This window comes from Mesoplodon densirostris, chromosome 4 (assembly GCF_025265405.1).
Source record: "Mesoplodon densirostris isolate mMesDen1 chromosome 4, mMesDen1 primary haplotype, whole genome shotgun sequence".
Taxonomy (NCBI): domain Eukaryota; kingdom Metazoa; phylum Chordata; class Mammalia; order Artiodactyla; family Ziphiidae; genus Mesoplodon; species Mesoplodon densirostris.
Window position 1 is genome coordinate 43,589,047 of NC_082664.1, and position 15,808 is coordinate 43,604,854.

Sequence of the window (15,808 nt, forward strand, 5' to 3'; positions counted from 1 at the left end):
CCATTTCACTGAAGAAAGGCAAGCCTGTGTCTAACCCAACTGTCCACATCCTCTCCCCTCCGTCCTGGATAGCCCCGACGACCCCTGGGATGGAAGTCTGAGACTCACCACAAGTTCACTGAACATGACATCCAGCTCCTCCACAGGGGGCATGGGTAACGCTGGCTCCATGGTCTGAAGCGCAAAGTTGCTATCATTTCGCAGCCGATACGTGATTTCTGGGTGATCATTATTTCGGAAACAGCAGAAGATGAATGAAATCCCCCGTCCACCTCTCTTCCTCGGGGCCATGGCTGAATTCTGTTCTATTTCTTGACCGATTAAACTCTGCGAAAAGAGGACATGACATGTTAAGAATACAAAAATGGATAAGATATATATAGTTTTCAAGTCAGACCAATTCAAGAAAGAGCCTGGTGAGCCAGAGGCAATGTCAGTGAAGCCAACACCTGGAGGCAACGTCTGAAGGGCATAAGGGACAAGCCCGAGAGGCTGGGGTCCACCTGGGCAGAGAGCACATGCCCATCTAGGCACTTGTTCAGTGTTTCCTATGACCCACTGCTGAGCAAGCAGTAACACTCCAGCCACCTCACGCCATGGCAAACGCTCCAATCCCATTGGGCTCTGGGCTATTCTCTGCACATCATGTGCTCTTTCTTGCCAACCCATATTGTTCTTGTTACTCTCCTGCAAGAATGACCTTCTCGGGCTTCCCTGGTGGCGCAGTGGTTGAGAGTCCGCCTGCCGATGCAGCGAACACGGGTTCGTGCCCCGGTCCGGGAAGATCCCACATGCCGCGGAGCAGCTGGGCCCGTGAGCCATGGCCGCTGAGCCTGCGTGTCCGGAGCCTGTGCTCCGCAACGGGAGAGGCCACAAAGGTGAGAGGCCCGCGTACAGCAAAAAAAAAAAAAAAAAAAAAAAGAATGACCTTCTCTTCCTTGCCACCTAGAGGATCTCTTACTTATCCTCTAGGGTTTGATTGCAATTTCTCCTTTACTTTCCCCAAGCAGAATTAATAATATATATGCTAAGACATATCTATCCATTCTAGCTCATGTCACAGTCGAAGTTCCTTAGGAATGTGTCTTCCTATTAGACTGGCATAACTCAAAGCAGGGGGAAGGGGCTGTGTATCAAGCAACTTGGTGGCCCTAGTGCCCCGCACAGCACCAGGAAGTCAGAAGACACTCAGTTAATGTTGATTGTGTTGAATAAATTCATAACAAAGGAGGAGTGACTTAACACGAGCTAGAAGGGTCCGAGATTTTCAAACAGAAAAGATCAAATGAATTCACTGATAGAGAGGTGGTTAAATAAATGATAGTATATTCACATAATGGAACATTACACACTCACTAAAAAGAACGAGGCATCTATGTATGTAGATATGGAAAAATGTTCAAGATACTATGTGATATGTATACTATATACTACAGGATTACATGTTTTAAAGCATTTATGAACATATGTCAGGAAGTGTTATCGGCAGTAACCTCCAAAAGGAGGGGATGGGAGAACTACTCCTTTTCACTTTATACCCTTTTGAATTTGAATTTTTACCATAAAAATACATTTTTAATGACTGCATAGTTTTTTTTAAGTTACAACTGCATGTATTGTCTTAGAAAAATTTCTAAGTTATCTGTCAAGTGAAAAAAGCAACTCAAAGAATAATGTGTATAACATGTGCCATAATGTCTTTTATAAACAATCTTACACAAAAACCTAAATAATTTACATGGGACTGCATAGCAAAAGGCTTAGAAAGATACACAGCAATTTCCTAACTCTGAGAGAGGAAGGGGTTGGGGAAAAGGCAAGAAAGGAAACACACTTTTTATGATATATATATACATTATAATGAGAGCATATTCCTGTATAACTTCTGTAGATTGTCAATCTTTAAAAAGAGATGGGATTGAAAGGAAAAAGAAAGGTGGATTATGAGTTGGCCCTTGGTGAGCTGGAAGGGCAGAGGAGGAGAGCCACATCTATGCCAGGAAGATGGCAGGAACAAGGGCGTGAATTCCAGGGAGGAGCCAGGGGGAGTCAGCGTAGAGAGGAGGGCTGGTGTGGAGAAGCTGCAACCCAGGCTGAGGAGTCTGGATTTATCCCACAGAAACTGGCAGTCACACTTAAAAGCCTCCCCTACACTTCTCTCTTTAAAAAAAAAAAAAAAAAAAAAAAATTAGAGAAAGCAGATGTGGTTGGGTCTTGACTACTCTTATTCTTTAGAGCTGTGGGCACATGACTTTGATGGAGAAGTTACAGTGACCGCTGAGCACCACAGAGAGTGCACAACAGATGATCAGACAATGTATTAATGTTCCCGTCCTGACAAACACAGCACGTGCTGAGACACAGGGCTAACACTACAGCAGGCACTTCCTGAGACAGAAGAGGAGACCTGAGGGGGAGGCAGAGGCCCGCAATTATCCTTAAACTGATTTCTATGGGCGACTCCATAGAAACAGGGTCAGAGCTGTGTCACCCCCCAGGATGAATTTAAAACCAATGGGTAGGGCTTCCTTGGTAGTGCAGTGGTTAAGAATCCGACTGCCAATGCAGGAGACAGGGGTTCGAGCTCTGGTCCGGGAAGATCCCACATGCCGTGGAGCAACTAAGCCCGTGTGCCACGACTACTGAGCCTGCACTCTACAGCCCGCGTGCCACAACTACTGAAGCCCGTGCACCTAGAGCCCGTGCTCCGCAACAAGAGAAGCCACTGAAATGAAAAGCCCGCGCATCGCAACGAAGAGTAGCCTCCACCCTCTGCAACTAGAGAAAGCCCGCACGCAGCAACGAAGACCCAATGCAGCCATAAATTAAATAAATAAATTTATTAAAAAACAAAACAATGGGTATAGCTGTAAGGAGACATAAGGAAGAATTTTCTAATGTCTATGATTGGGATAGGATGCAGGTGAGGAGTCCCTGGCTCCACTGTCTTCAGACTAAAGTTAGCTGTTAGAAATGCCTAAGGTGTGTAAGGTACCCCAACTCTTAGATGGGAGACGGGAGAGAGATTAGAGATTTTCAGCAAGTGTTGACTTGAGCTTCTCACTCCAGCTTCAATTCCAGCAGCTCTGCTTTTATCCTTTTTTGGATATTGATATATTAGGTATCGATCTTATTTTATAAAGACGTCCTGAGGCTACTCACTGCGATTATAAGAACGTGCAAAGGCCACGCAACAGCCTCCAAGTGCATCACAATCTGGCTCCTGCCTGCCTCCCCACCTCACCCTGTAGCTTTCTTCGTATGGGTCACTGCACTTCAGCTACACTGGCCATGCTGGGTCCTGCCTCAGGGCCTTTGCATCAGCCATGTCCTTGACTGGCGTGTTCTGGCCACATCTGTGCACGGCTGGTTCTTTTCATCATTAAGGCCTCAGCACGAATTTCACTTTCTCAGAAAGCCATCCTTAACCACTGTATTTGCCCCAGTCCTGTTCCATGCTCCAGTCACTCTCTATCCCTTTACCCTGTTTGAAGTTCTTCAGGGCAAGTACCACTATTTCAAATTATCCACTGTGATTATTTCATGGGGGCAGGGGAGTTGCATATATTGCTCATTGCTGTGCCCCCAGCACATGACAGTACATGGGACACATGTACATGGGATACTCACATATTTAACAGCAAACTTTTACATAAAGTCTCATTTAAACAAAGGACTTTACTTCAAAAAAATTTTAGACTATGGGGCATGGGGATGAAAGTCAAGGGGTCTTTAAGCTTTATCTGTACGATTTAAATTTTTAAAGAACAATGTATCCATACATCATTTATGCATTTAAAAATAAAAGTATACACACAGAAGAGAGACCAGAAGCAAATGTGTCAACATTTAACAATGGTTAATTCTGCATAGTGAGGAAATGGATGTCTTCGTTGAACTTTGTTCTTGTTCTTAAGTTTTTTATAAGTAAAATCCAACTTATGGACTTTCAGCATCTCTTCCAAATCAGAGAATCCAATTCCAAAATCTGTCACCAGTTTCTTGATTGTTTAATGATGCAAACTCGGGTAAAAATTCTCATAAACAACTATGTTTTGCAAACACTTCTAGAGACAAGCTCTCCACTCACTTTAAGGGATAGTGGCCTCCGAAAGCCAGCAACTGGAAGTCCTGAGTTGGGAAGGGAGAAAAGAGGCTAAGAGCAAGGTATCGGTCATGGAGCCCTCTGTGATGACCTAATTGACTCTGGAATAAAGACTTAGCCGAGATACCAATACCCCATTCTGTTGAAGCATACATCTCCTGACCTAGGGAGTACTTATGCAAGGTCATATGAGACATATGCAGTACCTGGGATTCCTTTGGTAAATGTGTATTAATATCTACTATATGCCAGGCATGATAGCAGATACCTAAGGATACAGAAAGGAGTGGGTCACTAGGAGCTTATAATCTAGGGGGAGAGAGTAGTGCACCAAATAATTATTACAAAAGTAATATGACATGTTATACAGTTAAGTGCTATGTAATCAAGCAGGAACTATGTAGGGAAGAATCTGGTCCCTGATGCTTGTGTGGAATTTTGACAGATGTTAGAAAGCAGGGCACTTAGGCAGAGGGGCCAGTGCAAACAAAGGCATGAGCTGGGAAGGGGCATGGAGTACACGGGGAGTGAGGGGTGGTACGGTGCAGGTGGTGCTGTATAACATCTTCCCGTAGCTGAGCCCTGGAGGGTCTCATCTCCCTACTTAAAACCTACCAGTGGTTCCCCAACACCATTCTAAATTGGCTTTCAGTGTGCCATCCAATCCAATTCAAACTCACTGTTTCTGTCTTCTCTATTCCCTTAAAAGTATCCTACACTTAGCCAACAGACCGTTTTCCATGACCCATAAATATCTTGCACTCCCATCATCTTCCATCCAGGTGGTCCACTCATTTCTTCTGCCCTTATCTTTGTCAACAGTGTCCCCACCCTGACAGTACCAATGCTGAGAGTACTCAATGCAGTAAGCCTCATCTGCTGGTGGTAGATGAAATTTGGTTCAACATTTCTGAAGGGCAATTTATTAAGGCCTTAAAATAGTCACAATTTTGACCTAGAATTTCAACTTCTGGAAATATATTCCACGGATATATTCAGAGACACTATCAAAGGTGTTTTTATAAAAATTTTCAAAGCTATAAGAGCTTTGAAACAAGGGATGCAAGAACAAAGCTATAAGAGCAAATAAACAAGGGCATAAAATAGATGTTAGTAATAGAGAACTATATGAAAAGGGTAAATAAATTATGGTACAACTAGATGATAGACCACCATGCAATCCTTTGAAAAAGAATATTTAATACAAGGATATATCGTACAGCACAGGGAATATAGCCAGTATTTTATAAAAACTATAAATGCGTGAGCCATGGCCGCTGGGCCTGTGCGTCCGGAGCCTGTGCTCTGCAACGAGAGAGGCCACAACAGTGAGAGGCCCGCGTACCGCAAAAAAAAAAAAAAAAAAAAACAAAAAACAAACTGTAAATGGAATATAATCTGCAAAAATTCTGAATCACTGTTATACACCTGAAACTAATATAATATGGTAAATCAACTATAACTTAATAAAAAAAATAAAAAGAATATTTAATGACATGAAAATACTTATGATATATGAAATAAAAAATAGGTACACAATGTCCCATTTATGTACGAAAAAATGTATATATTGATACATGGGCAGAAAAGAAGGACAAGAGAAATACACTAAAATATGAGCATCATTTAGCTCGTGTCAGCTGTATGGATTACTTTTAAAAAACCCCAAAACTCTTGTATTTTCCAAGTTGTTCTCACAATACTACTTTCACAATTAATAAAATGAGGTAAGATTTTTAGAAAACACTTTATATGATTATTTGTTTATGTGACAGAGAAGGGGGAAATGTGTATGCAAAACTGTTCCTATCAAAAACTTCTAAGTTATGGTGATCTACACACCAGCTTCTCAAACTATCTGTGGTGAAGGACGGTTTTCCCACCAATCTGCTACAAACGTATTTTTGTAAAATACAGTACAAATCTCTCAGTAATGTCAAATTGCTATAAGGCTTTCTCTAAGTGTACAATTCTTGCACTTTGTGAACCAGCAGGTAGGCAGCAATAGCACTGATGTGCACCAGGAGATGGGAGATAAGACTTATCTCATTGAACTCGAACTGTTCGTGTTTGTCTCCGTTGTGTGTCCTCAGGGCAGGAACCACATCCCACTCAGGTGTCCCACATACCCTACCACTGCTGGTCCGTCAACTGAAGAGAGACTGTTCAGAGGCTACTGTCAAGGTCCGACTGCACGCGCAAGTGTGTGGAAGGGGGCAGGGGAGGCAGTGCTCAGGCTGCTCGGAGATGAGGTCAAGGAAACAAGGCAGGCGAAGGCCAGCTCACGGACGGTCCATGCTCACTCAGCCTTCATGTTCATTGGCAGACAGTCTTGCTAACCTACCCACCCATCTGAACATGATCTGGGCCTGTGAGCATTTTGAGACCCTCTACAATGCACAGCCAACAGGTACGGTAATCTGTGGTCTGGGTCTTTCTTCCCCCATTGAAGAGTCAACTCCATAGGGAAAAGTGCCCACGGCATGTGTTGCACAGTGCCTCACACATATAGGAGGGCAATCAATGTATTTGAGAAACTAATAAAGAGAGTAATTACTTTACTTTTGCATTTTACAAGTTGTTTCGCTTAAACACAAGTTATACTACGTTCTGGCGGTATAGAAGAGGGGCGCAGAGGAGACATTAAGATCTAAGAAAAATCAGTCCAAAGCACTTTTCAAGTCTTAAAAATATGCCAACAGTTCTATAAACAGAAGAATACTAAGGGGTCTTGGCTAATTTCTAAGATGGGTAATAAGATATAGAGCCTATTACATTTAAGGACCTAATTGAAATCATTTTAATAAGGACAAATATTGCCTTTGATAGATGACTTGTGTTTAAAAGCCTCAGTAAATCCCAAAGACCAAGTTTTTATTCTGGCTCCTCTGTGGAACCCCAAATACAAGGTCCTCCACTAAGCCCATCCTTAAACTGTAGATGACGGCAAAACTTTGAGATTTCCATCCAACAAGCAACCATTTTTAATGCACTTGCTTGGAGCTCCACTGTTCAGAGCCTAGTTTCCTAGATATAGACCAAAACAGGAAGCAAAAGTAATCATCCCACTTGACCCCTTAGTGGCAGTAGGCACTTCTGGCCAGCTCTCTTAACTGCTCTACTATCACTTCACTAATGAGTGATCCCAACAACTGCCTGTGTACAAGATTCTAGAAGCACATTCACACCCATCACTTCTTTCCATCATCCCCATTTGACACATGAGATTTAAGAGGAGACTTGGCAGGGAGTGGGGCAATTAGGAAGAGTAATTTAAGAGAGACTTGATTTGCTGGTGAAGGCAAAGAGATGTTTATTCAGAACAGCCTAATTGTTGGGAGTGGGGTTTGCAGAGGTCAGAGAACCTGCTTGCTTAGTTCAGCCTCCTTTCATCTCTCACGTGAATGACTACAACAGCTTCTTAACTCCTCTTCCTGACCCCAGTCTAGGGGTGGACAAAGCTTTGCTGAAAAGGACCAGATAGTAAACATCTCAGGCTTTGTAGGCCATTAAGCCTCTATCACAACTGCTCAAGCCTGCCACATCATGAAAGCAGCCACAGACATCTGTGAACAAGGGTGTGCGCCTGTGTGCCAATAAAACTTTATTTGTGGACACTAAAGTTGAATTTTATGTAACTTTCTCATGTCACAAATATTTATTTTAAACCATTTAAAAATGTGGAAACCATTCTTAGCTCATGGAACATACAAGAATAGGTGGTGTGCCGACGTGGGCCCGCGGGCTGAAGGCTGCCAACAGCTGCCCGAACCCATCACATTTATCCATTTAATTCATTGTGTCCCATGTTTATCAAGTATCAATCAGGTGCCAAACACTGTGCTAGGTACTAAAGAGAAAAGGCTGAAAATAAGAGAATGTGTCTTTAGGGAGCTTATTTGATTTGAAAAAGGCAGGTAAAAGAATCAAGTAAACTATAACATAATTACTGATTTTAGTTAGTGTTACAGGGTGCATGCAAGAAGAAAATGAAAGAAAATGGTGGTGATGGTACTGGTGGGAGGGGACAGCTACTTTAGATAGTGTGATCTGAGAGGGGGCATTTAAAGTGAGGATTGATGCATAAATGGGACCAGCTCTGCAGAGTGTCAGGGAAGAGGACTCCAGGCAGCAGGAGTGTGTGCAGAAGCCCAGGGCAGGTGGGGACCTCAGCACACTTGAGTCGGGGAGAAAGACTAGTGGGGCTGGAGCACAGTGAGTAACGGGAGTGTTGTTAAGAGAGATGAGGTTGCAGGGGGCAGGGGCCCAGACCCCAGGGCCTTGTACACCGGAGTGAGGAATCTGGGATTTATTCTCAGCACGTCATAAATCCGACTGTGCCACGCGGCTCTGCAGTGTCTCCTGGATATGGTCCAACTTCCCAGCCTGGACCAAATAAAGACCCTCCTTTATTTTCTACCCTCTTCTCCCACACCCTAAATGCTGTGCACCCCTGTGCCCGCCCCATACACACATGCCCGCAGCAGTAGTTGCACCTCTGAGCCCATCCCTCTGCAGTCCCCTCAGCCTAGGTGCTCCTTTCCATCTTTACCTGACTGTCTTCCACTTACCAGTCAAGACCCCACTCCAATACTGCTGCTTTTATCACCCTTAAATGTCCCAGAGATGGTCACACATTTCTTTCCACACCTCCGGCACCATATACATAGCTGAGTCTTTTTTTGGTTTGGGTTTTTTTTTTTTTAATTCATGTCTGTTTCCCCCACTAAACTATGAGATCCTAAAGGCAGGGGCCAAGTTTCATTCAGTGCCTGGCACACAGTATATTTGCAATAAATGTCTGTTGAATGCAAAAGCACAAATGCCTAAGTGAACAGATGGTCTCATCTCTGAACTTCAGGGTGGTGCGACTCGGTGTTCTTCCCACAGTTGCCTGTAGATCTGTTTTTCACAACTGCCAAAACATTTGAAGGCAATCAGATTGCCAAGTGCTCTTTAGCCACTTGTCAAGATTTCTGATGCTGACAGTAGCCTCACAAACAGACTTCATCCTGGGGGTATCTGCAGCTTCCCTACAGTGAGAAATTTCTCTCTGGCCGAACTGGCTAGTACTTGGTTTTTCCACCCATCCTCAAGTAAACTCCACTGGAAACAAATCCACTGATAGAATCTTTTAGACATTTTCCCCACTCCTTACATTCAGTGAACACTTCGCCCAAGATGTATTCACTTACTCAGCTATCATACCTGAGCCTCAACAGGCCAGACTCAGTGCTAGGTGCTAGAGAAATAGGTGAAGAAAACTCACAGATTAGGGAGGTCACACCTAGTGGGGACATTTAGGGAGCAGTGAAGTCGGTCCTTTCGGCCACTGAAGAGGAAATGTGTAGTTACTGAAACTAGCAGCCAATGTTTCCACACCTTGGCTCCCTTTTCAATCAGATCGGCCTGAGGGAAAGGACTAATTCCACCAGGACAGCTGGGCCCTCAACCAGAACACATCTTCTCATCTCAGCTTCTGGCCCTGCTGCAGAGGGGAGAAGGTGCTTCTGGGACACCCAAACTGCAATCCACCTATAGCATTACCGATGACTATTGCTATGCCGTGCACAAGGAAGCAAATAAAAAGCTACTTAAGATTCTGGAGCAGGTGCATTTTGCTTAGCAAAGAATCAGAAATTTAATCCATCTGTGGCCTAGCTCGAAGTCAGAGTCATTTGTATTGCTCTTTACCAAAACAAACAAGAGTCTCAATGTGATAACAGTCAAAAAATGAGGACCAAATTTGCGGGAATGTTGTTTACGATTATGATGAGTAAACAAACAAACAAACAAACAAACTAGAGAACAAAAACAGTCCACAAGAAAACCCCCTTTAATACTTTTCCTTTGATAATGCCAAGTCACAATACATACGTAATATGGAAAGTTTGCTTTCCACAAAGCTACACATGAGCAGTACCTAACATATGGGGGAAACTGGAAGGTCGTGTTGACAAAATAGATTTGCACTGATACATACATCAGTCTCACTGGCTCATCAGGGACTTATGGCACACATTTATAAGATGGCTGAGGGTTACACTCACTGGCTAAGTTACCAAGGTCTTCCTCTAACCAAAGTGGTTACAGGGGAAACAACAGCTTAGATGCTGAAGGAAGGGAAAGAAGGAGACGGTGAGTCCCTTCCTGCCACCAACTTGGTTAAACAGTTGAGAATTCCTGCATGGACACACGAAACACAGTGGGCACCATGTATGTCGAGCTCCGCGTCTATTATTTTAATCAAGACAGTATTTCGCATTTAATTCTCCAGTTATCATTCTACCACTCAAAGAGTGTCATTGTTTATTATAAATGGTCTCTGGAATTTCTGAAACAATGTCACAGACATAAAAAGGAGGGCAAGAAAAAAAATGCCACAAGTGCAATTTTAAAGAGAAAGGTTAAGAGAACCCTCAGTTTTCATTAGCGAACCTATTGTTTTCAGAGCTGCAGTTTCCCTCCCATTTTGCAGAGGGCCCTGACATACGACTTGGGTTTCAACATGTTCATGTTAACCCGAATTCTCTTATCAAGAAGAATGTGAAGGGAAAAAATTGCTTTGCTTCTTTCCTTGGCCATCTCTCTCCCATCTCACATTCCTCATGTCTGGTTTCATTTCAAGAACACCAGATGCCAAATTCTATTTGGAGCTTTAAAAAATGATGGGTTGCAGTCTAAAGGTTGTAGGAGAAACGTCTGTAACGGAATGTGTTTTCCCCGTAAGTTTCAACATCCTCTCCATCAGGAAACGGAAAGGGCGTTTCTCAGTGAGTGAGTCCAGTGGAGGGACAGCCCTTCCCACACGCTTGGTCCCCAAAGGATGTTCTAATAGGGCACTTCTTGGAGTGGCTCCTGGAAATTCACCCAGCAGTCAATCCTCTCAACCCAGTGACTTTTCTGAGACAAGAGGAAAACAATGAGGGCATCCCACCATGGACGGGGAAACCAAAATCCAAACATTCAAATAGGCCTCTGGCACCCTGAAAACACTTCCTGCTCCACTGTGTAAGCAGCACAGCAAAAGCAAAGCACACTCCCTCCTCTGGGTCCGCCTGCATCAGTGTAGGCGGGGGGGGGGGGGGGGGGGGGGGCATGCAAAGTGGAAGCCAGAACCAGTCCCCTTCCTTCCCTACTTCCTCCCGAGATAAGGGAGGAAGGAACCCAAATGAAGTGCATGCACACCCTCAAGCCAGCCAAGCCTCAACCAGCACATAATCAACAGGCTTATTCCAGCCCCAAGCCATGGACTCCTGCCAGAAAATAGCCCCTCCTCACATAAAGAGTAAAGGAGGGGACCTCCAGGTCTTTACCCTGAAAAGCTGGCAATGACTATTCTGTCATGACTCAATGCTTTAACCGTGGGTTTAGGGCATAAATCCCTAAAGCCAATATAACACAGATCTCGAGTTAGGAAGTCTGTGCTGTTCATGTGACAGAAACCAGTCTGGAAGCCAGGACATCTAGTCTAGATCATCTGGGAGAAGAGCCAAACCAAGTGTCATTGGAGCTCCCCACCAAACAAAGCGCAATCTCGCCAGAGGGCCTGTTACTAGTCTGTGAGGGAAATCAATAAACAAATTTAAACCCACACTGAAAGAAATACAAATCATTTTCCCCCTTTGAGTTTTCTACCTCCCTGACTCTAAGGGACCCACTCAGAGTCTTTAAAGACAAATTGAGGGCTTCCCTGGTGGCGCAGTGGTTGAGAGTCCGCCTGCCGATGCAGGGGACATGGGTTCGTGCCCCGGTCCGGGAGGATCCCACATGCCACGGGGCGGCTGGGCCCGTGAGCCATGGCCGCTGGGCCTGCGCGTCCGGAGCCTGTGCTCCGCAACGGGAGAGGCCACAACAGTGAGAGGCCCGCGTACCGCAAAAAAACGACAACAACAACAACAAAACCAAACATAAAGACAAACTGAGACAAACCCCCTATAACTGGGGGTTATACAAACATAAGAAGCTACCACTCAAACGGCCAGCTTTGTCACATTGAAGCTCTCACTCTTCCAAGAGGCCAAGTTTTGTTCTTCAACGAATATGTAAAAGAATGCAACTTTCCTGAATCACCTAATAGCTCTTTTCAGAAAGGGTAGGACAGTAAGATAGCACAGCCACCAGAAAAGAGTACTTGTACATTTTAGGACACCAGCAATCACCTGTAGTCTATATGCTCTGGTCCTCTGGTGATCCGACTGAAACAAGCCCTAAAGGTCAGAGTCTTCACCACTTCAGGTCAACGTGCTGCGTCTTAAAAGGTCTCCCCACCAAAATGACCACACTTGAGGTGTCAGACCTTCCCAAACAAGCGGCCAACCCTCTGGTGCCATCCACAGAGAATATGCAAATGACATTAAAAAGACATTGTCTAAAAAGAAACATAGTATTAGGCATTTTTTGGAACCTCCTAACTGAAATGATTCTGGCAAATTCTGAGAGAAAAGAGGGTGAGCAGATAAGTACAGTTAACCCTTGAAAAACAAGGGGGTTAAGGGCTCTGATCCTCCACACAGTAGAAAATCTGAGTGTAATTTACAGTTGGCCCACTGCATACTCGGTTCCTCCCGTATCCACGGTTCTGCAAACGAGGATTCAACGAAGTGCGGATCATGTAGCACTGTAGTATTTACTGTTGAGGAAACTCCAGGTACAACTGGACCTTCACAGTTCAAACCTGTGTTGTTCGAGGGTCAACTGTACTTGATTTGAACAACTATGTTTTCCAAACCTTCAAGCAAAATTTAGTGTGATTTAGAAAAGATAAACTGGGGGAGTACTCTAGGCCGAGGACTCACGACACATCCTCCCAGTAATATTATCAGCAGAGGACCAGAGCATATAGACTACAGGTGATTGCTGGTGTCCTAAAATATACAAGTACTCTTTTCTTATCTCCCCAGTGAGGCCATAAGACGTGGTCCCCTGGAAAAGTGAGTACTGCTGCTGACCCTCACAGCCCCAAACCAGATGCTGTTCAATCTTACTCCTTCTCAAATAGTATAATTATATTTTATCAAGGCCAAGTAGGTATAATTTCTATTTCTACACAAACCTCCATGGAAAATAACGTCTCCGTCGCCTGGTATCGTAGGTAAACTACAGGTCTCTGGACTGAAAATAAAGAAATAAAAACTTGCCTAGAGGGTTTATATGTTTTCATGTTTACTGAAAGCAAATTTTAAAACTCACTGATTACCTTCGTCTTTTCATGTTCTTCTAACTACTTTTATGCCAAGATTATTACAATTGCAACAGGAGAAAATAAAATAAAATACCATGTAGAACAAAAGCTCTTGGTTAAAATCAGCCTCACTCTCTGATAACTGTTAAGAGACTCCCATCTTTCTCATGGCAAATGTAGCTTTTCAGTTAGGGAAAAACGGATGAGCAGATATAATATGACAGGCAGCCGTGGAGTCGTGACCTGGGTTCAAATACCAGCTCAAACACTTTTTTTTGGTGAGTGACTTTAAAAAAGACTTCAGCATCCTGAAGTCCTCTATAAGTGTTTGATAGATTTTAAGTGGACGTTACAAAGGGAAGTGAGAACTACATAAAAGAGTTGGAAGGGGGATTTATATTTGTTAGCTACTGTTTGGTGGAAATATGTTAACCAGATTCCTTTCCCTGACATTCCTGTGTGTATCAGCAGAACAAATTCCTGGAATGAGGCTGGTTTAATCTCTATAGGGCAGTTGTCACCACTAAATCAAGGGCTCTGCAGGTTAGTCAGCTTATCTGCAAATTGTGGGAAATTCTCTGAGGGTTTTGGGGCAGTGTGGAAAAGGCATTAAAGAAGAAACTTAGCCTTCCTGTATATTTTGAAGCATTCAACAGGTTTAATATTTCGATCCAACCACTTACACGAAAACTACCACAGAGCACACCCACTGCAACGACACTGACATTTGCAACACCGACCTGATTCCCCTTCACATTTTCCTCAGTGATCTCAGCTATTTATTATTCTCCTTTCGACACCTGAAGGCATCTTGTCTGCCCAGGAAAGTAATTGTGAATTGGTCACCAAGGCAGAAAACCTACTGCAAGGTTTTACCAACTGGCTTTCCCAGTTTTGCCTCAGAAAGAGCAGTCTGAACAAGTGTGAACACAGCCATGGTTTGCCATTGTAGATGTGAAAAATGTTTATGGAAAGCTAAGTACATGGTGATCCTGGGTTCCAAATTACAGTGTGGTGAGCTGTTTACTAGATAGATGCCGAGTCTCTCCACACCCCTGTTGCTCTGAGGGGCTCATCTGGGGCAAGGCCAGCACCACACCTATGCTCGGGCTGTTCCTAATGAGTCCTGCTCAAGAGGCGGAGAGAGCAGCCACCCAGAAAAAACTAGGACCAGACGATGGAGTCACATTATGAAAGCTGAAACTCCCTTCGGAAGAGGCACCCTACCCTTCATAAAAATTCTACCTATAAATTTTACATAATAATTTTTCAAGAGAGGCTTATGGAAAGATGAGAGTAAAAGCTTCCGTTGAAGGCAAGTTCAGCTGTAGAAAGAAGGCAGTAAAGAGGCACTCTGGCCTCCACCTGTTCAGGTCTCATGTGGCTCTGGGAGCTGCTGCTTTTTTTTTTTTTTTTTTTTTTTTTTGCGGTATGCGGGCCTCTCACCGCTGCGGCCTCCCCCATCGCGGAGCACAGGCTCCGGACGCGCAGGCCCAGCGGCCACGGCTCACGGGCCCAGCCGCTCCGCGGCATATGGGATCCTCCCAGACCGGGGCACGAACCAGCATCCCCCGCATCGGCAGGCGGACTCCCAACCACTTGCGCCACCAGGGAGGCCCGGAGCTGCTGCTTTTAAATCAGAACCACCCAGCCCTGCAAGAGATGCACATTCCTCTAATGATTAGAAGTGAAGCCAGGACTGTCCTGTCAGCCTATGAAACTAATTTCCAAAGACACAGTACTAAAAACACCTAGAGAGGGCTTCCCTGGTGGTGCAGTGGTTGAGAGTCCGCCTGCCGATGCAGGGGACACGGGTTCGTGCCCCGGTCCGGGAAGATCCCAAATGCCGCCGAGTGGCTGGGCCCGTGAGCCATGGCCGCTGAGCCTGCGCATCCAGAGCCTGTGCTCCGCAACGGGAGAGGGACAGCAGTGAGAGGCCCACGTACCGCAAAAAAAAAAAAAAACACCTAGAGAAATAAAGCTCTGACATGAGATTTCCCCAATCTCCCTTCATGCTGGGAACCTCCATAAGCACTCAGATAGATGTACAACACTCCAAAATCTGAACAAACTTTTTTATAACCAGGGTGGGAAAAAGGCAGGCAAGGGAGAATACCAGTTAAAAAAAAAAAAAAAAAAAAGGCAGCAAAAAACCCTCTGCCCCACAATGAACCATCTAATAACCAGTGGATGGGAGTCAATTGTATCGCAATCTGGCAGAATCTATTGTTGCTTATAATGCACTGGTCCATTGACCCACATCTAAGAATTCCTAGATTCCATATCTAGGAATTAACCTACCGACATACTTACACATGAGCACAGAGATATATGAACAAGAATGTGCACTACAACATTGTAATAGAAAGAAAACAGGATTCATTATTTGTAATAGAGAATATCTAAGTGTCCTTCAAAAGGGGAATCTTTTAAAAATTGTTGGGGCACCCATAGTATAAAACACTGGTGCTCATACTCTGATACCCAGGCTTTACACCACACCAATCATATAAGATTCT

General features: G+C 44.3%; 1 protein-coding gene across 1 annotated transcript in view; it reads right to left on the reverse strand.

Annotated features, from left to right (window-relative positions):
• The window catches only part of DAAM1 (dishevelled associated activator of morphogenesis 1), a 179,131-nt gene that overhangs the window by 114,562 nt on the left and 48,761 nt on the right, over positions 1 to 15,808 (reverse strand). The window contains exon 2 of the mRNA XM_060096127.1: positions 109 to 327. Within this exon, the coding sequence (XP_059952110.1) occupies positions 109 to 291 (183 nt within the window). The 5' untranslated portion in view covers positions 292 to 327. The remainder of the gene's footprint in view (positions 1 to 108; positions 328 to 15,808) is intronic.